General features: G+C 38.5%; 1 protein-coding gene across 3 annotated transcripts in view; it reads left to right on the forward strand.

Moving 5' to 3' along the window:
- The window catches only part of LAMA2 (laminin subunit alpha 2), a 546,302-nt gene that overhangs the window by 213,859 nt on the left and 306,240 nt on the right, over window positions 1-26,203 (forward strand). For all 3 annotated transcript variants that reach the window (XM_077162869.1, XM_077162870.1, XM_077162871.1), the window contains exons 5-10: window positions 2,895-3,074; window positions 5,937-6,026; window positions 7,377-7,494; window positions 13,485-13,663; window positions 16,397-16,496; window positions 20,154-20,314. In XM_077162869.1, the coding sequence (XP_077018984.1) occupies window positions 2,895-3,074; window positions 5,937-6,026; window positions 7,377-7,494; window positions 13,485-13,663; window positions 16,397-16,496; window positions 20,154-20,314 (828 nt within the window). The remainder of the gene's footprint in view (window positions 1-2,894; window positions 3,075-5,936; window positions 6,027-7,376; window positions 7,495-13,484; window positions 13,664-16,396; window positions 16,497-20,153; window positions 20,315-26,203) is intronic.

Raw genomic sequence — 26,203 nt, forward strand, 5'->3', positions numbered from 1 at the left:
GGCTGGGAGTGGCTGGGTTCGTCTTCCTTGAAGAAAGATGACAACACCAGCTGTCACTCTCTAGGAAGCCAGGAAGCTTGCTAAGCTGTCCAGTGTACTTAGAACTGCTAGTGTGGTGCCAGTGGAAGTGGCCTCTCCAATATTATGATTTATTTGAAGGAGGGTAGGGAAAAAAAAAGAGGGAGAAGGCTGGAAGGAAGCTGCTGTATACTGACATGGCCAGCGGCTGGCTGCCTTTACGCCTGGCAACAGATCGGAACATCGAGACTTGCCAGGTCTCTTGCCGGAGTAGCTGGATGAAAGGATGAAAATACCAAAGCACGAGCAGAAGTGTTCTTCTGTTGAATTCTTTTTGTAACTATCGTATGGTTTATTCACTTCAGCGAGAACATGGGCACCCTATTTAATCAGTTCATGTTTTTTTTAATGATGAACTTGCTAATTCTATGTATAGCCCTACTGTAACAGTAACCCCAAATAAGGCTTAATAGTTTTTAGGGACTTTAATCCCAGACATGTGATGATTTCCTCCTGTCTTTCAAATAGTGTTTCATTGGGGTAGACAAGGGAGAACTTGTTAAGACAGAAATTTAATCACAGATTCAAGGGCAGTAGTGATTTTTTGGATGCCAAGATAAATCTCTAAGAGACTCTAGTTTTAATTGCTTCACACCTTAATTTATTCATTCTTTTAACATTTAAGTGATACTTCCTTAAGCAATAGAGACAATTTGATTTTCAACATATTTCAAGCTCACCTGCTGATGCCAGAACTGTGGAATATACAAAATTTGCTTTACTCTTTTAGAATTTCCTACATAAGAGAATGTGTATTGAGAATTAGTTTTTCAGGAGAACTCATTCTGCCATTCGCAAATGTGTTGATTAAATAAAGTTTTTACTGCGTATCCAAAGGGCATTCAATTAGCCAGGAGATTTCATATTTTTATCATGAGGTGTTTTGTTATTCTTTGCAACAAAAGAATTTATTTCAAATCTCAGAATTTGATAGATTTCTCTGATGACTCAAATAGTTTGTTGGCAGTCAGTTTGTGAAATTCTCTTTGGAATTATCTAAATGCAGGATGTTTGGAATGGAAGCACAGATCATGCCTCTCCTGTCAAAAATGTGTTTCACACACATGATATGTCATCTTGCAAAGTGGATGAAAATTCCACAGCCTCAAGTCCCAGGCTTCCCAGATGCGCAGAGAGACCGTCCTGTACCTGCCGCCTCCCGCCCCAGCTCAGGGCTTCTCACTGCCTTTGCTCCTGTCTCTTCAGCCGCGGGTGTGCGCTGGAGTGGTCGCATGTTTGTGTGTTTTCATTTCAAAATCTACCACTTAATTTCTATGTCTTTAACCATTTTGATTTTTTTTAAATTTATGGCATAGATAATAATTCATTTTTACAAGGTACAGGAAAAGTAAAAAGTACTTTGGGAATTTTCTTATTCTTTTTTATGGCTGCACATAATTCACTACGCAGATATGTGGTTTATTCAAGCAGTCCCACACTGCTGGTCATCTAGGCTGTTCCTAGTGTTTTATAATTACAAAAAAAGTTGCAAAAACAACATCTATTTATATGTACATATACATATCTATATACACACATATACATTGGTATAATGAACAAATCTGCAGGATAAATTCCCAGAAGTAGAATTGTAGGTCAAAAATTTTATGCACTTGTAATTTTTACAGTTATTGCTAAATTGACTTTCATAGGGATTGGAACTATTTTACACTCCTGCCTGAGTGTGCAAGAATGCCTGTTCCCCTTCAGTCTTGTAATCAGAGAGAGTATTTCAGTATTTGTGGTTTATGACAATGTGGAATATGGAAAAAGTCTATCCGTGTGGTTTTAATGAATATTTCACTTATTATAAGTGAAGTTCAGTGTCTTATCAATAGTTTAGCAAGTTTCTTTCTCCTCGTATCTTTATTTCTTTTTGTGTTATGTTGGTATCTTTTTATTTTTGAGTAGTAGGAGTTATTTAGGTATTAGGAAAATCATTTCTCTATCGGTGATAGTTCTTTTTATTTTATCCAACAGTATATCCTTCCTTAGAAATCTCTGCTCTTGTGATATCCTTATAAAGGCTTATGGGCCTGGTGTTCCTTTGAAGGCTAATTTCTCTCTGTTTCGTTCACATGGGAAACAGCGGAGTTAGATTTCATTTCTTCTGTTGTCAATTTTGCTAGATTATTTTCCTAGAAATTTGGCCATTCCATACATGTTTTAATGTCTTCAGAGCGTGTTTTTCATAGAGAGAGCTGTATCTTTGGTAAATTTTTGTCTTCTTAATCAATTGCTAAAATAAAATATGGAAATCTCTCATTGTGGTTGTAGATTGTCTAATTTTCCTTGTAATTCTAGAAATGTTTGTTCTTTATATTTTAAGGCTATATGTATATATATTTGGGTGCTTTCAAGTTCAAACTATTTTAAAGTTCCTGATGGTTTCTTGTTTTTGTCGGATATTTTGTAACATTTTATTTCACCAAGTCTTATGGTTTCCATGGTTATGCACCTGATGCTTAAATAACTTAGGCTGTAATTATTTTTGAAAAAGAATGATGGGTTTAAATTATGGAAATCCTAAGGAGGTGAAGCTGATGCGTGTGCCTGGGAACTGACGGATGTGGGTAGCTGTAGTCTATAGGCAGTCCCTAAGATATAAGCATGTAAAAGGCGTGTACATGTATCCAAAGGTCTTAAAATATGGATGATTTTATTATATTTCAGAGAGTAAACTTGAGCCTGCATCTGCCTGACTGAGAGAAGGGAACCTTACCTTCTGTTTTTCAAGAAAAAACTAACGAAACCAGATAGGTCAGCTTATACTTCTGGAAAGGGTTAGCTGTTAACTTACTGTTCACATTGTTTAGATTCACATCTCTCTGATCAACGGGAGGCCGAGTGCTGAGGACCCTTCCCCTGAGCTGCTGGAATTCACCTCCGCCCGCTACATCCGCCTGAGATTTCAGAGGATCCGAACCTTGAACGCTGATCTGATGATGTTTGCCCACAGAGATCCAAGGGAGATCGACCCCATCGTCACAAGAAGAGTAAGTTTTGATGGGTGGCTTTGGCAGTTGTTAATGACATGGCAACAATCTTTTTAAACTGCCAGTTAAAGCACTTAAAAAGAAATCTTTCACTGATTCATAGGAGTTATTATTATTATCGAGAGCTTTACAATTAGGCAGACTTTGGTTCAAACCCAAGCTCTGCCTCTTATTAGGTGCATAACATTTATCAAACCTTTTAACCTTATAAACCTTGGTTTCCTTTTTTTTTTGTAAAATGAAGATCATAATGCTTGGTTCAAATTTTTATTTTAGAGGACTAAATTAGGTAGTTTCTGTCATTTCAGGGACACCTTGGTTTCAGGGGTTACTTCTGAAATACAGAGGCCTCGAAGCATTTTGGGCCATATCCCACACTCAGAAATACATTTTACGTCATTACCCAGCACGCGCGCACACACGCAGCAATGCATTTTACCCCTTATTGTGCGTGAAGCATCTGGTGATCTTGTGGGAATGCAGATTATGATTCAGTAGGTCTAGAGCAGAGCTGAGATTCTGCAGTTGCAGTAAGTTCCTGGGTGATGCCAGTGCTGCTGGCCTGTGGACCATTTGACCAGTCACGCGATTTGGTTTTATGCCCCAATAAAGACTTACACACACACACACACACAACACACTGCTGCAGAGGAAAACTGATTTCAAAGATTGTCTTATGTACCTTTACAAATAGAATATAGGGGAGAAAATGTTAAAGCATCCTCTCAGCAGATCTTTGAACATGAGGAGCTGAGCGAGGTTCTGTTTTCTGGTGGTACCTTGGAATTTGGGAGATGATGATGTAAATGGTTAGCCAGGCTGCTGTGAGCACTCACTGGGCTCCTTCCTGTCTGCCCCATCCTCTGGTTTATGTCACCATCCCTATATTCCACTAATGACTCTGTCACCAAGTGAATCAGCCTGACCACAAAGGCACAAAGCCAGTGTGTGCTGTGTCCACTGTTTGATGGACTCGAGGCCCAGGTGGAAAAGAAGACTTTAGGGAAGAAACTAAGATTGTGGGACAATGCTCTTAGGGGCAGATTGATTCTAGTGATGTCGTACCACTGCCACCGATTGCCAGATTGCTGAACCCGTAAGCTGAAGATTAAGCAGCGACCCTTTTAGTGGTTTCTGAATACCCCTCTCGTGTTTTCTCTCCTTATTGCCTAACTCCTCCACATCCAGCCTCTCCATTATCACAAAATAACTTGAATGTTTTAGTTATCCCCATGCAACATATGTCAGATGTTTTAACTCCCCCAAATTTCAAATCCTGTATTATATTTCAGCATATTGTCATTTGTCACAGGCAAAAGTAATCATTATTTTATAGCAATGCTTAATTCTTCACTTGTTGAAAAAAACACTTTAATCCTAATTTTGACATGATTTAGAAATATACACTGAGGAAGACTGAATAATATTGAAGGAAAATTTAATCTTCCCTGACTGTATATCTATCAGAGAAAAAAAATCAGTGAAAACAAATTACTGTTCTTTTTATGATCTTTTGCAAAGGCAAGACGGGGGATGTACAGAAGCCTTCAAAGCACTGCAGTAAAATTCAACATATAAACATGGTTTTTGAAAATACTGAAGATCAGTAGATAATACATATAAATCTCAATATATAAAAATACTACATTGAAATCAGCTCCCTTTGGGAGCCCAAAGCAAAAAATTATACATTTATATTTAAAATAGATTTTCCAATTTTCAAAAACATCTACAAATACTGCTGTATCAGCTTTCTGAACATATATGTCTATTATTATTAAGCGGTATAGTTAAGGGAAAAGCAGATTTTTACATTGCCTAAAAACTTCTGAGCACTTTTCATTAGTACAAGGTCTATATCAAATAAGAAAATGTAAAGTACTAGATGTAAACAGTAAAAGCAAACAAACAAAAGGGAAAAAGAAAAAAAAATAAGTATATGAGAAAAGGAAGATTTGTAGTCAAGGAACTCAGATGTGCATCCAACTCACTTAACCTCACTAAGTCTCTTTTTATCCTTTATATAAATTAGAATAACACAATTATCTACCACTGAAGAGGTTATTTGAATTACATAAAATAATCCAAAATGCTCTGACAATTATAAAATGCTATATACTTATTAATTAAAATTTAACAAATAATCTATTTTTGTAATTATAAATCTTTTAAAAATAGGTGGTAGATTAAAATAATTAAGAACATAGATCTACACTAGCTTTAAACAAATAGGTAATTACAAGGGCATTTTAAGATAATAATGAAAAAAATAAATGCACTGCCTGCAGAGTTTGCTACTCACATTTTTAAATTTATTTTCATTATTTTCTTAATTCACATTATTTTTAAACCAAGTTGTCGCTACTTTCTATTTCCTTTGTGATATGGTTAAGAAATTTACTGTTATGAACACAGATATATTTGTTGATTCATTTCAAATCTATCAAGTAAAGCTGTCTGCATATGATTTGTGAATATCGAAATTCCTATAATGACAGTAAAAGAGGTTTTCTTTCAAGCAACTAAGTAAAACAAATTTTATGAAGTGTTAGTGCCCTTGACCCCAGATAAAAACTGCTCTGAATAACGGGTATTCCAGAGTGAACTTTGTACTGTCCCTGGGAGAGACATGTCTAAAATGCTCACCTAATATCAATTAGAGGCATTCTTTCTTTGGGCTACGATTACTGTGCCAGGAGTCATTTGATCAGTTTTGTGAGCCCTTGGTTGTCCTCCAGGCACACAAACTTACCTCCCAGTGAGGATAAAAACAGAAAGGAAAGTTGCTCGCCGAGTGTTTGCCTTTGTGACGTGCAATTGCAGTCATCTTAACAGGATTTCTCTCTGGATTGCTTTCTGCAGTACTATTACTCCATCAAAGACATTTCCGTTGGCGGGATGTGCATCTGCTACGGACATGCCAGGGCTTGTCCACTCGATCCAGCAACAAATGTACGTATATTTATAGGCTGTGGAGGCGGAAGGAAACCCTGAGCTGCAAAAGGCTTCACAAGAGGCTTTGCTGATGGAGCTGCTGTGAATGGGTATCGGGTCCCCGCTGAGACCTCTGGTGGAACCCGAGGCGGTGCCAGGGTGAAAGAGAGCCAGCACTTAGGGTGATCGGCTTTGAAGTCAGCATCATGGTTTCTTAAAACACTTTAGTTTTCTTTCCAAAAAGGCTGCAAACTGGTCTATTTTGAAAACTCTCTAGCTATGACAGCCTGCTGCATGATTTAGCTTTAGAGAATGCCTCCCATCAATCAACCTGCCCATTTCTTTAAAAATGTTTAATAAAAAAAGTTAATGCCAACAAATAAAAAACGTGCATGGAAGAAAAACATACTGGCCATGGAACAGGGTATTGGGGTCGGGCAGGCATGACAGTGGGGTAAAAGAGAGTTTTCAAAGAGGGCTGAACTTGCCAGGCCCGAAAATGCTGGAATGCTTTGGGTGGGATTTTTTTTTTTTTTTATTAATTAACGGAAAAAAAGAAATTAACCCAACGATTTCTAAATGCTGTTCAGGTATTAAGTGATCATAACATAAAGAAGATGAATGAGTACCTGATTTTTTTTGTCATAAATAAACTGGAGAAATCAAAATCCTCTACTGTACAGCATTTAGAAGCAGCACTGAATAGTAAGATCAGTGGATATATGTGGGGCTTTGGAATTTTTTTCTTCCTGGGAATGTAACATGAATGAGAGTTTTCTGACTAATGGATCATCAGGTTATCTCCTATGGAAGGGTAAAATACCTGAGCGTATTTTTCAGGGTGAGGTTGCAGTGCTTTCTGCAGAGTCAGGGGGTTCTTGACTGGCTGCCCTGACGGGCTCTCCTTCCCAGGCCCCGAGTCCACAGGGCAGCTTTCCGCGCGGGACTCGGGACCGTGACTGCAGCTCACACCCAGGCGACCTAGTCCTGGGATGCTGGTCTCGTCTACCTCTGCCCCTGGAAGCCTAGACTCACCCCCTCCACCCTTCCCACTCCCTAAAAATGCCACAGTACCTGAGGGAAGCCTTCCCATACATAGACCCCACGCCCCAAGCCTCCAGCTCCCCAGCATGGAGGAAGAATTCCCTTCAGGGCTCCAAGCCTAAGACCAGCGGCTCCAGAGCACGTTGGCGCCCGGGAGCTGGGCTGGCCACACACCCCAGTTCAAGGCCGGTGCTGCTGGCCCAAGGCCGATGGGTGGTTTCTCCATGTGGGTACAGAGTTTAGAAGTTTCCTCTTTTGTTTGTATGACCTCCTGTGTGGCTCTGTCTAATGCCAGAAGTAACCTCCCCGCCTTGTTTTCACCAGAAATCCCGCTGTGAATGTGAGCACAATACGTGTGGGGACAGCTGTGACCGCTGCTGCCCCGGGTTCCACCAGAAGCCCTGGAGGCCCGGGACCTTCCTGACGAGAACCGAGTGCGAAGGTACGTGCCTCCTGCCGCCGGGCTGTAGGAAAGCTCACGCTTGGATGTGATTTATCCAGGGCCATAGCTGGTGGGGTCTTTTACCCTGCTATCTTAATGGCTCAGTGTTTCAGGGTTTTGGTTTTTTTTTTTTCCAATTTGGCAAATATTTGCTAAATACCTATGAATTCACCAATGTGTGAAGGATTATGAAATGCAGATAGACATAGGATGCACTTATTGTCATTCGTGTGCAACTAGCTTGCAGCGTCACATGTGTGTAGACTAATAGAAATGCGAATAAACGGGAGGCAAAGCCTACATTAGATGGAGCGTCCTAAGCGTGTGGACTCATAAAATGGTTCTGAAACCAGCGGTAGCTCCTGCCCCTTCTGTCTGCAGCCTTAGCAGCCCATCTTCTAGTAAATAGCCTTGAGTAGCCAACCTCAAATGCAGATAGGAAAATCAGAGGTGAGCTATCACCTGCTTCGCGTTAGTGTCAGGGTATTGTCTGAAATAAAGAACACCGTGGCCATCAGGCACCCCGTTAAAGGGGCACTTGTGGGGCAGTAGCTGGGAAGCATAGGGGATAAGAGTTGACGGAGAAGGTAAAAGATCAAATTTGTGGAAAATGAATGCTTATTTCCATAATAAGCTTTGATGCTTTCAATATATGGCTTCACATTAATCACAGGAGTGTATAAATTCTGCTATTGGAAGTGGCGTCCGTGACAGTCATCAGTATTAACTGGGCTATAGCAATTATCGGACTGACAGCTGAGAAAAAAGCCAATAATGAAGAGAAATACGAAGGCCGGCTCTGAAACTATGTCATGAACATTATCACCTCTGAAGACGGGCTATGCGTCTAGTTGTCCTGAAGGGAGACACCCACGAGGTGCCGCAGTGTAGCCTTGTGCCAGCCCCCTGCGCACCCCCCCCACCCTGCCCCACTGGTGGGGGGCTCAGCTCAGGCCAGGGAAGAGACCTAGACACAAAGACTCGTGCTGGACTGAAACCCACACTGGTATGAAGCCCAGGTCAATTGAAGTCAGATATCCATATGTTAATGAATCATCCCTCACCACAGTTTTTCAGTTCAACCCACTCCCCATGGCCTCCAAAAAAAAAAAAAAAAAAATGCTCGGCAGATCTTCTAAACTAGCACCAACCTTATATATTTTTGAATGACAAATTGACTCGTCTCATGTGTATCGACCATCATGTCATGGTGGTCTTTACAACTACTGAGTCGGAGCAAACTGATGGTAACGTGTACCCGGACTACCAAATACAGTTTCTTCTCAGTTTGAGATTCGTCACCTACTGTCAATGCCTCGGATCTCTCCGTCTTCTTCAGTCCCACCTTCTCTTTCTACTCTGTGTCTGCCTTCTGAAAAGATATTTTTGTTTGGAACTTTCTGGTCCCTGCCGGGCCATCCTGGAGGAGGCCCCTCACTGCCCCCAGCTCTGGAGGGCGCTGGGACACCTGGACTTTGTTTTCCTCAGTGACCTGCCCCCTCGGGCCAGTCCCACAGGGGCTCAGAAACTTCACCCCTAAAAAGTAGATATTTGTTCCAAAGGGTGAACTTAAATCAAATGACACGTGACACAATTTGTCTTCGAGCCTCTTTAAATTTAATTACATTTCATTTCTGCTGGTGGAATGTCAAAGTCACAAGGGGTGTGGCATGTGAGGTCAGGGACTCTTCCTGTTGTTTCTGAGAGTTCGTTGCACAGTTACAGCTTTGGTACCTGCCCAAGTGGGTCTGAAGATCCTTCGCCACTCTCCACTGGCATAGAGATGTTTGGACACAGAAAACAACAGGACAGAGGAAACTTGTTAGCAATGGGGTGGCTACAAGAAGTGAGAAAGATTTTCACTTGCTACTGCATGCATTTTAAAAATAGTGGGATTATGAAAATTATTTTTTGCTTTGCAGAGCAGATGCAAGGCTGCATTTCCAAATTGAAAAATAAATATTTTAAAAAAGCAATTAAAGGCGGGTCTTAGCCATAAAACCTTTCATAAATATGGTGCTTTGGGCAATGCATGCATTGTGGAAGGCTTCTATGAAAATTTTCTTTTCCAAGTTGGATTGCATGCCAATTGCCTTAATATTTAGAAAAACCCGTCTGTGACAGGACAAATCCCTCTGCAAAATGAATAATCACCAACTAATTCATTTGAGTTTAACTTGGAATTTCATCAGCCTGCTTGCTGAAGGTGAAGTTTACCTTTACAGAGCAGAGGCTGGTAACTCCCCTGCTGATCCTTTGCTAAGGAGCATCCTCTAAAAGCTAAAAGCATGGAGGGCGTCCTGCAGATGAGTGCGCTGCTGGCGAGGCAGCCAAGATGCTCCGGGGGAGCCGAGCCCTTCTCCAAGGCTGTGGCCCTGGAGCTGTGGCGGGCAGGGGCTCGGGACCGCGCCCGGGAGGCGGCGGGTATCCCAGCTGCAGGGGTGCGCGGGGCTGTGCGTGGGGGTGTGTCCCAGCTGCGGGGGTGCGCGGGGCTGTGCGTGGGGGGAGGTGTCCCAGTGCGGGGGTGTGTTGGGGTCCCGGCTACTGGGGTGTGCGGGGTGCGCAGGGGTCCCGGCTGCGGAGGTATGCGGGGGTGCGCGGGGGTGCGCGGGGGTCCCGGCTGCGGAGGTATGCGGCGGTGCGCGGCGCTGTGTGGGGGTCCCGGCTGCGCGCGCGGGGTCGGCTACTTCACGTCTGGGCACCGACACTCGCTCTAACAGCGTAAGCATAAGTTCTTGCTACTTACCCGGCACTAGGGACCTCACCGTGCACGTTCCCCGCGCCGTCTCCGTTCTCAGCTGCTTTCGGTGCCCTGCAGCGGGCTGGCCAGGCCAGCGGCCGCGTAGGGGCTCCCAGATTTGAGGCCGGGAAGGCTCCGAAACTGGGGCTCGCCGAGGCCCAGCTCCGCCCGGGTGCTCGGGGCTGGCGGGGCCGCGCGGTCGGGGCGTTTGGTCACCGGCAGTGCAGGCAGCCGGGTCTTCCCCTCCCGCTTCTGGGGCCCGTGGTCCTCCAGCCCTCACTTTTCCCCCGGGTCTCCTCTGCGCCGTGTCACGACAGGATTTGGACATCCGCATTCAGGTGGATCACACCTTCCTGATTCAACACGTCTTGTTTACGGTGCTTCACACCCACAGGGATGGGTTTCAATTAAGAACCTCTTTTTACCTGTCATCCGGAAGTCAACCTGCCATAAACAGGGGTTTTAAGAATTCCTGTGTATTGTTCTAGAGATGTAAATCTGCTTATAATGCTTGGTAGTCTATACCTATTACTGTGTGTTCCCTAGGATAAGTTTGAAAACTCTCCAGTCGTATAACAAAATTACTTATTGTAAATGGAAAGTCAGCTAGATTGGGGAAAGTATTTGCAACAATGTGATATAAAACATGTCCAACACCAGATTAAGAAATCTTACAAATCAATAGGAAAAATGATTAATAATGCTTAAATGCGCAAAGGACAAAATGGGCATTTTTAGGAAAACAAATTATTTATAATATAAAAAGATTATTATACTCACTCATGATTAGGGAAGTACCAATTAAAACAACGAAAAAAGCTATTTTAATTTATCAAAGTATTCATTCAGTCAATAAATACATGAATGCTTACTATGTCCAGGAATTGTATTGGAAAGTTTGATAATACACAGTGTCGGTGAGACTTTGGGGAAACAGTGAGGCTGTTGTAGGGAGAATAATCTTTTAGAGCATTTTTAGAGGGAAATTTTTGAAGATATAAAAGGTTTGTGAAGAAATTTGTATACAAGGGCTGTTGTGCTCCTTATCACAATCATTCAGTTGCTATTACAACTGCTACTGCTGTTTATCGAGCTGAGCATTTTCTGTGTCTAAGCCATTCTGCTAGGCATCTTGCCTTCCAAAGCAAGCATGGGAGATGAAAATGAGTTGAGTTCCTCCTCAAAGCCACTCGGCTGGCACGTGAGAAGCAATCTAGCGCTAGCCCCTCCACCCACAGCATCTCCAGGTCCGATCGTTACAGCCTGTTTGTAACAGCGAAAGTCTGGACACATTCTCAGCCTGCCCATTAATAGGGGCCTCATAAATGATGGCACTGGCATTCAAGAAGACTCTTTTAGAGCATTAGGGGAAGCCTAGGCTAAATTGGAAAGAGCTCAGATTGACTGTTGGTAAAACGAAACCAGAGCAGCATGTAAATGTCTCCCTCTGGAATATAAAAAAGATTAAGCTGTGCATGTATGCACACACTTGTATGTATGGAAATGCACATAAGAAGATCGAAGAAATGTCCAACATGCTTCTGCACCTGTGGAGCAGAACTGACGATCTGGAAGTCTGAGGTAGGGAGGAGACCCTGCCTAAAATCTCTTTTCCCTCGTCCCTCCCCATCTTAATCTCAATTCCACCCATTACTGAGCACCTTACCCAGTCCTTTCTGGAGAAAGTGATTGTTCACGTCTCTGAACTACTATAATCTATCATGAAAAAGGAAAGGAGGAGGAAGAAGAGAAGAAAGAGGTGTAACAGTAAGGAGGAAGAAGAGGAGAGGAAGGGGAGAGAAAAAATCACTTGACAACTTATTTCTAAGGCATGCTGCTAGTCACTTTATATGTGTTATCTCACTTGATACTTTTAAATATCCCGATCTGGTAATTACTATTGACCACCCTCAGGTTTCATGTGGAAACTGAGCCTTAGTAAAACTAGCTCAAGTCCCAAGACTATACCAATTAGTGGAGAGGACGCCAACTGCAAGACTGTTTGGTACAGAACAGTGTGCTCTTAGGCACTGTTCTAGTTTGCTAACTGCCGGAATGCAACACACCAGAGACGGATTGGCTTTTAATGAAAGGGGATTTATTTTGTTAGTTCTTCAGAGGAAAGGTAGCTAACTTTCCACTGAGGTTCTTTCTTAGGTGGGAAGGCACAGAATGGTCTCTGCTGGTCTTCTCTCCAGGCCTCTGGGTTCCAACAACTTTCCCCGGGGTGATTCCTTTCTGCATCTCCAAAGGCCTGGGCTGAGCTGCGAGTGCTGAGATGAGGAATGCCGAGCTGCTTGGCTGTGCTACGTTCCGTTCTTTCATTTAAGCACCAGCCAATTAAGTCAAACGTCATTCATTGCAGCAGGAACACCTCCTAGTCGACTGCAGATGTAATCAGCAACAGATGAGGTTCATGTACCACTGAACCATGTCCACAGCAACAGAACTAGGTGCCTTCACCTGGCCAAGTTGACAACTGAATCTAACTACCACAGGCACTAAGGGAACCAGCTCCCATTTTTTACTGATTTCCTGGCACCCATCATGTATCTTATCTCTTTCACCAAAACCCGAGGAACTATGGCAGGTGATTAGCAATGAAAGTTCTGGAGCTTGATTTTAGAGTTTGACTTCTAATCCTGAACATGCTAAGTTGCTTCATTTCTCCTGACCTCAGATTCCTAACATATGAAAAGGTTAATAATACACCTAATTCATAAAGCTATTTTGAGGATTAAAACAGTGGCAAAACACTTGGAAAAGAGCCTGGCACTTTTAAAAATGCTAACTAAATTTTAGTCATTATTAGTAGTAAAAGAAAGGGACTCTGTCCTATACAGCCTTTTTCACCCATAAGGTCTAATACTGAGATTTGCGTATGGTAATTATTCTTTACAGATTATCTGGCTGTTACTCATTCAGTGTCATCATTCTAAATTTATTGTTTGTCATAATAGGAACTTATATTTTTACAAGTCAAAATTGTTAAAATATCAGCAATTTCACATGGTTCAGCTTAATTTATATGGTTGAATTCTTATAACTTACATTAAAATTTTTGAATGTGGTTATACCTCCAATAAATCCAAATACTTTCTAGGAACTTTTGTAATGATTTATATTATATACATACACACTAAGTATAAAAATAGTATATAAAAATATTATTAATGTATAAAAGAAAATGATTTTAAATATAACTGAAACCTGAATTTAATGTTTGCTAATATATTTTTCCCCAATGCAGCATGCAATTGTCACGGGAAAGCTGAAGAATGCTATTATGATGAAAATGTTGACAGAGGAAATCTGAGTTTAAACATACAGGGAAAGTACATCGGAGGGGGTGTTTGCATGAATTGTACCCAAAACACTGCCGGTATAAACTGCGAGACGTGTCTTGATGGCTTCTTCAGACCCAAAGGGGTAAAGTATGCTTTTTTTCTCTTATGGAGCATTATGATGACTTTTTCACACAGAGATGTACATTATAGAAAAATAAATTTGTTTCTCTAAAAAGTAGGATTTCAAATTCTAAAAAAAATGACTAGTAGCTTTTTGTAATGGAAACTGACACAGATATTTAAAGATGAGATATAAAACATTTCCGACATTCCAGAAAGTTCTCTTGTGCCTCATTCTTGTCAGTCTCCACCACTGAAGGCGACGCTGCTCCTCTTTTTAGAACATAAATTGCCTGTTATTGACAGTGACAATGAAATCTTACAATACCCGTTCTTTTTGTGTCTTCCGTCCTCCCCTCGTCATAACGTCTTCATATTTATTCAGGTTGCGGTGTGTTGCATGTCTCTCTGTCGATGGGCATTTGGGGTCTCTCCAATTTCTGGCAAACTTTTACAGCCATCTGTATACAGGTCTTTTTTGGTCTGACTTCATTTATCTTGTGTGAGTACCGAGAACTAGAATTCTTGTTTCACAGGATAAGTGTATGTTTGATTTTATGAGATACTGCCAACTGTTTGCTGCGTTAGTAATAACATTTTACACGTTCACCAAAAATGTGTGTGAATCCCAGCTGTTCTGTAGTGTCTCTAATAGTTGGCATTGACTGTCTTTTTACATTTTAGCCAATCTAGTGAGGCGCTCGTAGGGATTTAATTTTCATTTCATATGCTTATTGGCCATACCTTTATCTTTTCTAGTAAAGCCCTGTTTATGTCAAGATGTTATTCTGTTTTCTTCTAGAAACATTATAATTTTAACTTTTAGCATCATGGCCCATCTTGACAAGACTTTTGTGTGTGGTGTGAGTTAAGGGTTGAAGCTAGCATGGTTTACCTGTTGTTCCAGCAACTTTTGTTTACAATACTTTCCTTTTTCCTTTGAATTACTTTGGAACGTTAATTGAAAATCTAATGGTCACATAATGTGAGTCACTCTTTCAAGCCTCTCTTCTCTTTCACTGATCGTGAGCCCGTTCTTAGGCTGATATCTTACCATTTTGATTGCTTTAGTTTTAGTAAGCCCAGAATTCAGTTCAAGTAAGTGCACTGACCTTGTTCTCTCTTGGAAGATTGTTCTGGGGCTTCTAAGTTCTTTGTTCTTCCATACGTATTTTAGAATCAACTTGTCAATTACAGAAAATATTAGAAAGCGTTGTTGTATAGGATCTACGAAAATTGATCTCTTAAAAATATTGAATCTTCCAATCAATGGACGTAACACACCCCACCGTCTATTTTTATCTTCTTTAATTATTCACAGCATTGTTTGCAGTCTGAAGATCTTGCATGTCTCTCAAGCTTAATCCTCAACATTTAATTTTTGTACTATTTTAAAAACTGTTTTACTAAGTAATCAATTTTTTGTTGCCATTATATAAAATATTTTACTTTATTGACTTTGTCCTATACCCATGCTAAGTTCACTTCTTAGTTCAACTAGTTTTAAACTAGACTTTTTAGAAGTTTACCATAAATAGTTATGTTCTTTGCAAATAAATTCAGGTTTACTCCTTTCTAATCTGTATGCCTATGTTAAATAAAAACAGTGAGATCAGACATCTCTGCTTTTGTTCTCGGCCGTCAAAGGAAATATCTTATCTTTATCATTGAGTATTATGTGAGCTGTAGAATTTCCACAGAGACCCTTTATCAGATTCAGGAAGTTCCCTTCTGTTCCTAAGTTGCTGAGAGTTCTTATAATAAAAAATATTGATTTTGTCAAATGCTTTTCACATCTACTGAAATAAACACATCAGTTTTCTTCTTATTAATGTAGTGAATTTTCATTAGTGGATTTTTTTTTTAATATTGAGTCTTGCATTCCTAGGATAAAACTTAGTTATAATATATTATCTTTTTTAGATATTGGATGGTTTGGTTTGCTAATATTTGGTTAAGAGTTTTTGTATTGGTCTGGAATTTTGTTTTCTTGTAATGTCTTTGCCAGGTTTATCTAGCAGCGCATGCTGACCTCAAAAAAATAGCTAGGAAGGTTTCTTTTTCCTTTGTTTCTCAGAAGAATTTGTATAACATTGGAATGAATGCATTTGTGAGAATTCCTCAGTGAAACTATCTAGGCCTCTGGTTTTTTTGATGAGAAAGACTTTGATAAGGAATATCATTTTGCCATAGATATAGGGCCAACTAGGTTTTGCATTTTTCCTTGTATCAGTTTTGATACATTGTGGTTTTCAGAGGGTTTGTTTATTTCATCTCAGTTGTCAAGCTGATTGACATAAAGTTTTTCTAATATTCCCTTGTCCTTTTATAATTTGTAGTCTCAGTGCTATTACCTCTTCATTAATTCCCAAAATTGTTCATTTTTTTGTCTTTTATTGATTGATTTTGCTGGGGATTTGTCAGTTTTCTTAGTCTTATCAAAAACGTTTGCCTTTTTATTACATTTTCTGTGTATAGTTTTGTATCTTTTGTGTATATATTTGAATATTTGTATAGTAAATTAGGAAGTGGAAATGTTGGTAGATGATTTTTGTAATTTATAAACTCTTAGAAGAAATTACTTTTTAGAAATTGCGAATATATATGCAAGGAAATTTCTTATAATTTTTCTCAAAATAATTTATTGCTATGTGTTATCATTAGTATATATCCATTTTTCTTTAAAATGTTTCTGAATTGAAAACATTAGTGCTTTTATTACACTTGATTAAAAGATTTTACTACATCTTGTTAGGTATCTCCAAGTTACCCGAGGCCCTGTCAGCCGTGTCACTGTGACTCAGTTGGTTCCTTAGATAAAGTCTGCGTCAAGGATGAGAGACACGCTCCACAAGGTAAGGCTGCAGTAGAGAGTTGCCAAATACGGTTGTTTCCAGGGAAAAGTTTGTAGTATTTTTCATTCGTATAATAGATTTACTTTTAAGCCACCAGTGTTTCTTCCAGGGGACAGTTTATTATTCACCCAAATTATTAATTTTGTTTTATCATAATGCTTTAAAAGCAAGAAGAGTTTAGTCATTTGTTTTACAGATCTATCTATCCATCCATCTCGTCTGTCCATCTATCCATCCATCTGTCCATCTGTCTACCTACACTATCTCCCTGTCTATCTATCTATCTATCTATCTATCTATCTAAACTTCTGGTCAGTCACAAATCTGTCTTGTATGTAATTTTTAAATGCTTCCTGTTATTTATTACGTTGCTTTATTACACTGTGGTTTCTACGGTAAAATGGCAGTGTTCATTGAAAGGTGTGTGTTGCAGTGACAAGAGTAGAGGTAATCAGGGTGGGCCACGATGGCTCAGCAAGCAAAGTTCTCGCCTGACATGCCAGAGACCTGGGTTCGATTCCCGGTACCTGCCCATGCAAAAAAAAAAAGAGTAGAGGTAATCAAATAGTAATGAGGATGAGATGTTGACAGTAACATAGAAAGAAGGAAGTGTACTCAAAGGACTGAGTAAGGAAGGGAGAGAGGCTGGTACTGATTTAAACCTAATGCTCACTTTGAGGCATGAAATTCACGGTGAATGCCAAACACTGAGGAATCAAATGCCAATGTAACTCCATGATATAAAATGTTTGAAAGCTACTTTCAGGGCAGTTGCTCCCCAAGTTTAAGTAGAAAATTCATAGAATGTATCTGGAACAGTTTCTTCATATCTCTGAGTGGATTATTTTCTTTGGAAAGGCTAAAAATTAATCCTGGGTGCAATGTAGGTATTTTTCCCACAGTGACTTTAGAGCTAAAAGACTAGCAATGTTTCTTTGATGCATTTTAACTTACCTTCTTTCTTTATGGAATTGTAGAATTATCAATTTGAGCCTCACAGTCTTAAATCTTGAAAGATTAGAAAGCTGGTATATTTCAATGCTTAAATTTATATTACTGGAATCACATATATACATTTTTTGTATGCTGTATTTCAGGGTCACATTTCATTCTTTTTCCATGTGATTATCCCATTATTGCAGCACCATTTGTTGATTTTTTTTTTGTTTGGTTGGTTTTTTGTTTGTTTACTTGTTTGTTTTTGGGGTAGCGCATGGGCCAGAAATCGAACCCGGATCTCCCACATGGCAGGCGAGAATCTACCACTGAACTACCCATACTCCCCAGATCACATATATCTTTAATGACCCCTTTACTTTCTGTAGAAACAACTGAACTACAATGTTATTTTCAGTAGAATCATTTAACTCCTCTCCTTTCAAAGGATAAATATATTACCATTGAAAATTTAGGAAAAAAAAGGAATATAAAATGCAGTGATAATTCAACAGAGATACCATTATTAATACTTTTTTGTATATTTTGCCATAATACATTAAGACACTTTTAATTTTGCTCCTTTTAATGTTATGGGATGTTTTTCTCCATCTCTAGTAAATGTTTCTTCAAAAATGTGATTTAGTACCTGGTTAATGTATAATTACATGAGTGCACCATAATTAAGGACCACTCAATTTTTTATGGATATTGAGCATGTTTCTAATTTTTGTTTATTGTAACCAGTGTTTAAGGAACACCCTGGGGTACAGATACTTTTCAATTATTGTAAGCACAGTATATAGTAAAATAAAAATTTAACAGTAAGGCAGGGAATAAAATAAATAGCAATAGTGTGCTGTTCAGCTCATTAACCCTCAATTGCATTTCCAAATTTAACCATATTAAGCCTTTTCTTTCATTCACTTATTTTTAGAGTTGCTTCCATTATTGAAATCATATTATCATTAGTGTTTTTATTCTAGAAACATTAAATGTTGCCTACTGACTCTATTTTGAAAGACAAAAATATTTCATTCATACTACTCCCCCCTTCTCTCCATCATCCATCTCTATATTTTTATTATGTAGCTCTTCTGAGATATCTTTGTCATGTGAAATAAAAAGCTTAAATCTCTGTTGCGAGGTCTATTAAATTTAGACTCTCATCTAATATGCAGGTGAGAAAAGGACTATCCCTACACTCTCCACTGATCTTCCAACCCACAGGGGGATGTTTGTTAGCAACATGTTTATATTTTTTAGAAATTTTGCACCTATATTCTGTTCTAGGCCAATAATTCATTCTTCTGACTTGAATAATCAAGACTTATAATTTCATCTATTCAGTATAGAACTGAGTTCCAAAACTGGATTGTATCTACATATATATATATATATATATATATATATATTCTTTTTTTTCGTGGTTAGCCTGATGATCTTGTTAGGAAAGAGTCTAAGATGTGGTTTAATGGTTCAGGGTTCTTACTCAAATTGCATAGCCACATCGTAGAAAATGATATTCCAGTGTCTCATTTGCATTAACCTGATTACTAAAGAAATATAAATGTATTTCTTTGGTGAATTTTCTGTTTATTTCCTTCATTTTTTCTTTTTGTCATCTCTATATATTTTTTACTTGTAATTTGTGATTATTTGGAGCATAAACATAATAACTGCTAAATTGTGTTTTTAATTATACCTTTATCAATGCAAAATGTTGGCTTGTCCTGTTGAATCTATGTCAATTGAATTCTCCTTGGCCTAAATTAATAGTACTGCCATTGTTTTTCTTTTCTATATGCTTTCTTAATGTATATTTATCAGTTTTTATTTTAATATTTCTTGTCATTTTTTTGTATTTCTTGTGCGTGTTACATGTACATGATTTTAGAAGGAACAGTAAGACTGTTTTAGCTCATTTATATATGTATGCATGAGGCTATTTCCTTCATTTTGTTTTATGCCAGCTCACCATAATGTTCTCTTGTTCCCTACCCCTCATTTCCTTTTTTGAGTGGACTATATTTTATTGGTTTGATATTATGTTTTTCCAGATTTAAAAGGTCAATAATTGGTATTTATTCCTACTTCATTTAATTTCTATTTTCTAATCACCAAGGACAAGATTAAAAAATGCCTTTTGCATTTTTCCATGTGAAGCAGAAAAAAAAAAAGAAATTTAAACTGCTCTCATTTTCCTCCTCTATTTCTTATTAATTATTCCCCGAATGTCATTCACCTGGATATTTAGCAGTTGACATCTGGTGGGACACTGCTGGCCATGGAGCACTCATGCTGTCACTGTTGAGCTGGTGGTTATGTACCTTGTCTTCCCCCCCAGCTCCCTCCCACCTTGGGCTGGTCTGGCGGGCAGGTTTGGTTCAGTATCATCAGCCTTAAAGTTTATGGAAATGCCTCTTGATGACTGTTAGAATCTTCCTGTAACCTTCATTATGGTAGATGTGTTGAGATTTGATTTTTTTTCATTCTGAATATTTTTAAATATGTACATGTTTAGAACATACTATGTTAGCAAATAGCAACCTGCTTCTAATTTAACCCTACACCCATCAGTTTTAACTTTGCCTTGTAGATATGCATCCTGTATCTCATTTGTATGTCCAAATGGAAGTTTTAAGGCATGTTTACTTAAGCCTTAGAAACTATGTCATGGATTTGTACTGAGAATGTCGCCATGTGACCACGTTTCCTTAGGTCTTGCCCCTGGATCCTGCCGCTGCAGAACTGGCTTTGGGGGAGTGAGCTGCGATCGCTGCTCCAGGGGCTACACAGGCTACCCACACTGTCAGCCCTGCAACTGCAGCGCCGCTGGGAGCAGAAATGAGGACCCTTGTTTGGGGCCCTGCCACTGCAAGGTACACTGCTTGTTCTACCTCGGTCCCTCTGTCGAGACAGAAGCGCATCTTCCTTGGCTTTTCTGTCCACTGGCATTCAACAGCGGTTACCAGCCTCTCCTGTAAATACCACGGTGTGTACTGTGTGGGGTGCCCCTGTACACATCTCAGTGCCACCAGCTTTTCTGTGGCAGGACATGCATAAGTCACCGCCGTCTGTCCAAACACCTCTGCAGAAGATAAGTCACCCTGAGGGCTGTGCCATTTTATAACAAAAACACATTTTTCCTCATTACCCATCTAGCCTGTTAATTTAGAAACATATACTACAGTGTTGAGTATTCTATAGTATACTCAAATCCACTACAGGTTTGCATCTACTGAAAATAATTCTGCCTAAGTTTTTCATTCGAGATTTCTAAATAATTTGAAATATGAATCCAGATTGGTCTTAAAATATCCACCATATTTGAGCTCTTCTGTTTAATTACCAAAAATGTGAGACACCTTAGAGGAATCATTTAAAGGTACAATGTTTCCATACAGGAGTATATTTGTTGTATTTGCTTAGCTAATAGCTCATCATTTTAGCACCACAAGACACATTACTCCTGCAGTATGTACACATAGAGAAAACAAGTCTCAAATGATAAAATTGGTTTCTTTTAGCTGTAGTATATCAGTTCCCTAACATTCTGACTAGACTATGTATAGCCACATTAACTGAGAGATTGAACAGTACATTTTAGATGTTAGCATGCTACATTGCTATAAAAAATAAATGTTATTCCTCTTTTACTTTTTTCTCAATGGTGGATGAAATTTTCTTGAGTCTTTTCTTTATTATTTCATTGATCTTAACTAGGAAGTTATAAAATATTGGGGCAAGAATGCCTCAAACTCAAGCTAATATTATAAAAGTTATATAATAGGCTTATATTGCATCAGGGACAATTTCAGTAATAAAACTCCTGTCTACACAAACAGGCAGAATTTCTAACAACCCCATGGTAAAGAGTTGTCATGTGCTGGAATATAGTAAATTTTCTAGATCTAGTACATTTCATTCCAATGTTATCTAAAGTGAAAAAGTGCTCCCTGAGCCCAAGATGGCGAGTTCTCTGTGAGTACCTGTTGAGAGCACTTTCTCTCTCCGTCCTCCAGGCCTGTGGGGGTAATCTTATCGGTTCTTAATATATCTTCTCTAATATTTACCAAAATACAGCCTGTGCAACCTTACTCCTTCTCTAAAAGTCTGCAGGAATCTCTCCTCTTTACGGCTTGCTCCAATGAAAGGCAAACATGAGCTGAAAATGGACGGGAGACTGCCCGAGTTTCTAGAATTGGAAATTAAACTAAAAAGAAAAGGTTTTCATACATATGCCCTTCTAGAATGGGGGTACATGATAGTCACAAGAAAAGAGTAACTTTTGAAGGAGAGAGGCGGGCCTAATTTTGTTTGTTTTCATGGATAAAAACAGTGAGCAAGGCTAGAAGGAGGGCTCTTCAACATCAGCAGAGACCCAAGGGCAAGCCCCCGGGCTCCTGCCTGCTCCCTACCTGACCCAGTGCTGCAGGGCGAGCGCCACCATAATTAGGAAAACGCCACCTGCAGAGCCTCTTCCGGCTCTACACAGAATGGAAAACAGCAATTAAGAAACCATAAAAGAGGATGAAAAATTAAAGCATCATTAAAAGAACTGCCTTTTAACCATGTGATATTCTAAATCAGTGCCTATAAATTCTTATACACTAAACGATTTTTGAGAATAAAGAATCAGAAAACAAGTTTCATTAAATATATATGCAATTTAAAAATCATAAATTATGTACATATGGTATATGAATTACATCACAATTTGTATGCATATAAACTACTATAATTTAGTACCTATAACCTCTTATGTATAAGAATAACAAATAGTCCAATATTCCAAAACCATATGCCAACTATTTAAATACTGAATAAACATTTGCAAATGCAGAGAAATCTGACAATTCATTCTGTTTAAAAAATAATGTGATTTAACATAGGTATCTCAAGCGATTATTAAAAATAACATATATCAAAATGATACTGAAAAAGCACAACTTCAAAGAAAGGCTAAGATACCGTAGACTTAAATTTAAAGAACATTACGTATTTTTAGCTAGATAGAAAGAATATGTACTAATATGTCTATATAGTCATATCAAAGTTGATAACTGAATAACTATGTGTTTGTCAATAAAAAGAATATAAATTAAATGTAAAATAATGTCAACCTAAGTGTATGCTAACCAATAAACATTTGCGTACTTATTCCCCTAAACTATAACATAAAATAGATTTTGGATAATTTTCATGAAAAAGGAATATCTCATTTACTGACATATGCAGACATTTTAAGGAGGCTCTTTGCATGAAGCTTGGGCCTAAGTTATTTTCTATTATAAATTAAATGACTGATATTCTGATAAAATGTAACCTGAGCTGATATGGATACCACTTTTTCCATTTCCCCCATTTAAAATATGTCAATATACTGGATAAAACATAGCAAATAAATTTGTAAACATTGGAATTCAGGAAAAAAAGAGAAATGCCTAGAGTCATACTCAAAAGAGAAATCCAAGTTAAACATAGGCTTAGGCAAAAACCTGTGCAACTCGGATCGTGGTGGGGTGGAGTTGGGGGGAGGGGATGAGTCCTCACGGAGAACTCAGTTTTAGGGTTAAATGCCTTCACCAAGACTTGACACTCCCGGATTTATATTTACAGAAGGAAGTTCGGGCTAACCCCCCTTCACTTTGCAGTCTTGCAGTGCTCTCTGACCTGGCAGATAGAAAAATTCCACTTGCAAGCCTGGAAAGGCAGCTAGAAAACTTTCTCTCTTCTTTGAATAGGAATCCAGTCCTAAAACCTGTGTGTCACATGAGTATGGTGTCGATTTTATTCTCCCTTTATACGCTGGAATTCTTTGATAAGTCAGACAAATGGCATTACCACAGGAAAAATAATATACAACTTCAGGTGGAACTGGGTTCACAATAAAGCAATGCAATGAAAAAAATAAAATAGCTACAAAAGGAAGCAGCCACGAAAGGCAGAACACTTGTACACTAAGAACTAGAAATAATAGGATAATTTGAAGGAAATTATATAAAATTAAATATGGTTATTAAGTTCTAGAAATAAAAAAGAAAAAATAGAGATAAACACAAACCTGAGGCACTTTATCAAAAAAAAAAAGAATAGGCCAATTGAGAAAAAAGCCAATGTAATCTACTTCAAGAAATTACATATACACACATATATAACGAAGGTAAAGAAATACAATTACAAAATGTTGAGATATGATCGATAAGATGATAAAATTCAACATAAGTTTAGGAGGAGTTACCAAAGAAACAACTAGATCCAATTCAGGAGAAACTATATTCAAGAAATAATTGAAGAGAATTTTCAAGAAGTAAAGAAAAGTATGCATCCTCCATTTGAAGATTAGAAAAGGAAAAATCCACTACCAGGGCCTAAAATGGATGTTTTATTTTCCTAGGCTGTTCAAAGCATATACAGTGAAATAGTTTGGCTGAAGCAATGGGAATTTATTTGCTTATGATTAGAGCCCAGGAAAATGCCCAAATCAAAGCATCACCAAGGCGATGCTTGTTCCCCAAAGACTGGCTGCCAGCGATCCTTGGCTCCTCTGCCGCATGGCAAGGCACATGGTGGCACCTGCTGGTCTCTCCCTTCTCTTCTGGGTTTTGTTGCTTTCAGCTCCTTGGATCCATGGCTTTTTCTCCCTCTCTGCATTCATTCCATTTAATAAAGGACTCCAATAACAGGATTTAGTCCCATCCTTCGTGAGGTGGGTTCCTCCTTACCTTCCGTAGCCTCATCAAAACATCCCACTTACAATGGGCTCACGTCCACAGGAATGGATTAGATTTAAAAACATGTCTTTCTAGGGTAAGCAGAGCTTCATACCACCACAACTCATGCCAGCCAAGAAAAAGAAAAAAAATTAAAAGTAGATAGAAAAGTCAGCTTGTTGCTTTTATCACTTGCAGCACAACTTTATTGAAACAACTATTAAATGATGTACTTTAGTAAAAAGAATGTTGAACCCAGAAGAGAATTCCACTAACTTGCAGGATACAAGGATCAATTTATAAAAAGCAGTAACAACCAGTGACAACCAACTAGAAAATGTAATAAAAATATTTACATGTGACAAAAACTATGATCCCTAGCAATAAATGTTTCCAAAGGGCTATCGTCTTAAAAGATTATTGAAGAACATAAAATAAGTCTTTAAATGGGGACAGTGTGGATAATACCAAGTGCTGGTGAGCGTCTGAGGCTATGGAAATGTTTAGTATTACTATGTTTAGGGCAAATTAACACCAGAATTTAGGAGGACAATATGGCATTATCTACTATCATCGAAGATTCCAAAACCCTGTGAGTTAACAACTCCACTTCTAGATATTTGCCCTAAAGAAATTCATGCAATATGTACAAAGACATTTATAAAAGATGTTAACACACACTCACTTCTTACAGAGAAAACAATAAACCATGTAAATATACAAAAATAAATAAAATAAGTTGTAATTTATTAATATAACCTGATACAAGAAACAAAGCGAATGAAATAGGTCTACGAATATAAACATCAGCTTTCAGAAACAGAGTGAAACAAAAAAGCAAATGTCCTTACGTAACTATTTATTTAAAGTTTTAAAACAAAAAAATTCTATATTGTTTGTGGACACTACATATAGAATTCAATTTTTAAAAAATATACCGAAACATTTTTTACTGATTTCAGGATAATAGTTAACTCTAAAGAAAGAGGAAAGAAAATAGAACAGAAGTAAAGGAAGATTCAGTTCTTTTAAAATACAACTAATGCAAACATGAAAAAATTGTTAATATATTCTTACAACTAGTTTGTGGTTAATGGATATGTCATATTATGTGTACCTTTAAAATGCTTTGAACTAATTCCTATTATAAAATTTATTTATTTGAAAGAAAAATATTTCCTGGTTTACAAAGAGGTAAATGAAATTCTTCTTTAACTGAATACAGTGTCAGCTAACCATCTTTACATATATGATTTCCTATAATGTCCTGATTTAGTCAGTGATATTAATGCTTACTATCCTCATTATACTCAACATGCAAAAATGCTTATAGGTCTTCATGCAATTATTGTCATTTTTGAAAGTTCCGCTTCTTCTCATGAAACACAAGAAGCAAGTTACGGGTCGAGTGATATGAAAGTAAATGCTGTTTGGACTCTGGTATTTGTTTATTTTATGGACCACATGTGGGAAGCCAGCTCTTTGCCATCTGTTTGGTGTGACAGTGTCTATTCAAAGTCAGCTGGATTTCAGGATCTGATAAAGAAGATGAGTAGACCCTGATCCGAGTGGGAACGTGTGCTTTTATTTTTATCAAAGTCTTGTAAATAGAAAGATCCTAGTGAAGTAAAAAGATGACACTATCCAGAAGTCTGTATTGCATCTTCCTTGGGTTTGTGTTTTTAGGGTATCTTATCACCCACAGGGCTGTGGGCTTGGCTCAGCTGACCCTCTGATGTTCTTTCGGTTGAGTCGTGGTCCCGGCCCGGCTGCAGTTCCTTGAGGACTGAGCTCTTTCTACCTTTTGTACAGGTTCTGTTGAGGCTGTGTGGACAAGACATTTTTCAGGCTGCCCTTAACCCCCACCTTCCCAGAAATTCCCTGTCACATCCTTGCCTTCTGGTTTACTCTCTTTTCACAATTTCCAGTCCTATGTAATGTCCCTCTCACCTCAGTGATGGTATAGATTCCGTATCTTTTCCTCATCATTGCACAATAAGAAGCTAACAGAGTGACAAATATAAGAAGAAAGAAAGCTGAAAAATGGTCATGACT

This window comes from Tamandua tetradactyla, chromosome 5, assembly GCF_023851605.1.
Source record: "Tamandua tetradactyla isolate mTamTet1 chromosome 5, mTamTet1.pri, whole genome shotgun sequence".
NCBI classification, from domain to species: domain Eukaryota; kingdom Metazoa; phylum Chordata; class Mammalia; order Pilosa; family Myrmecophagidae; genus Tamandua; species Tamandua tetradactyla.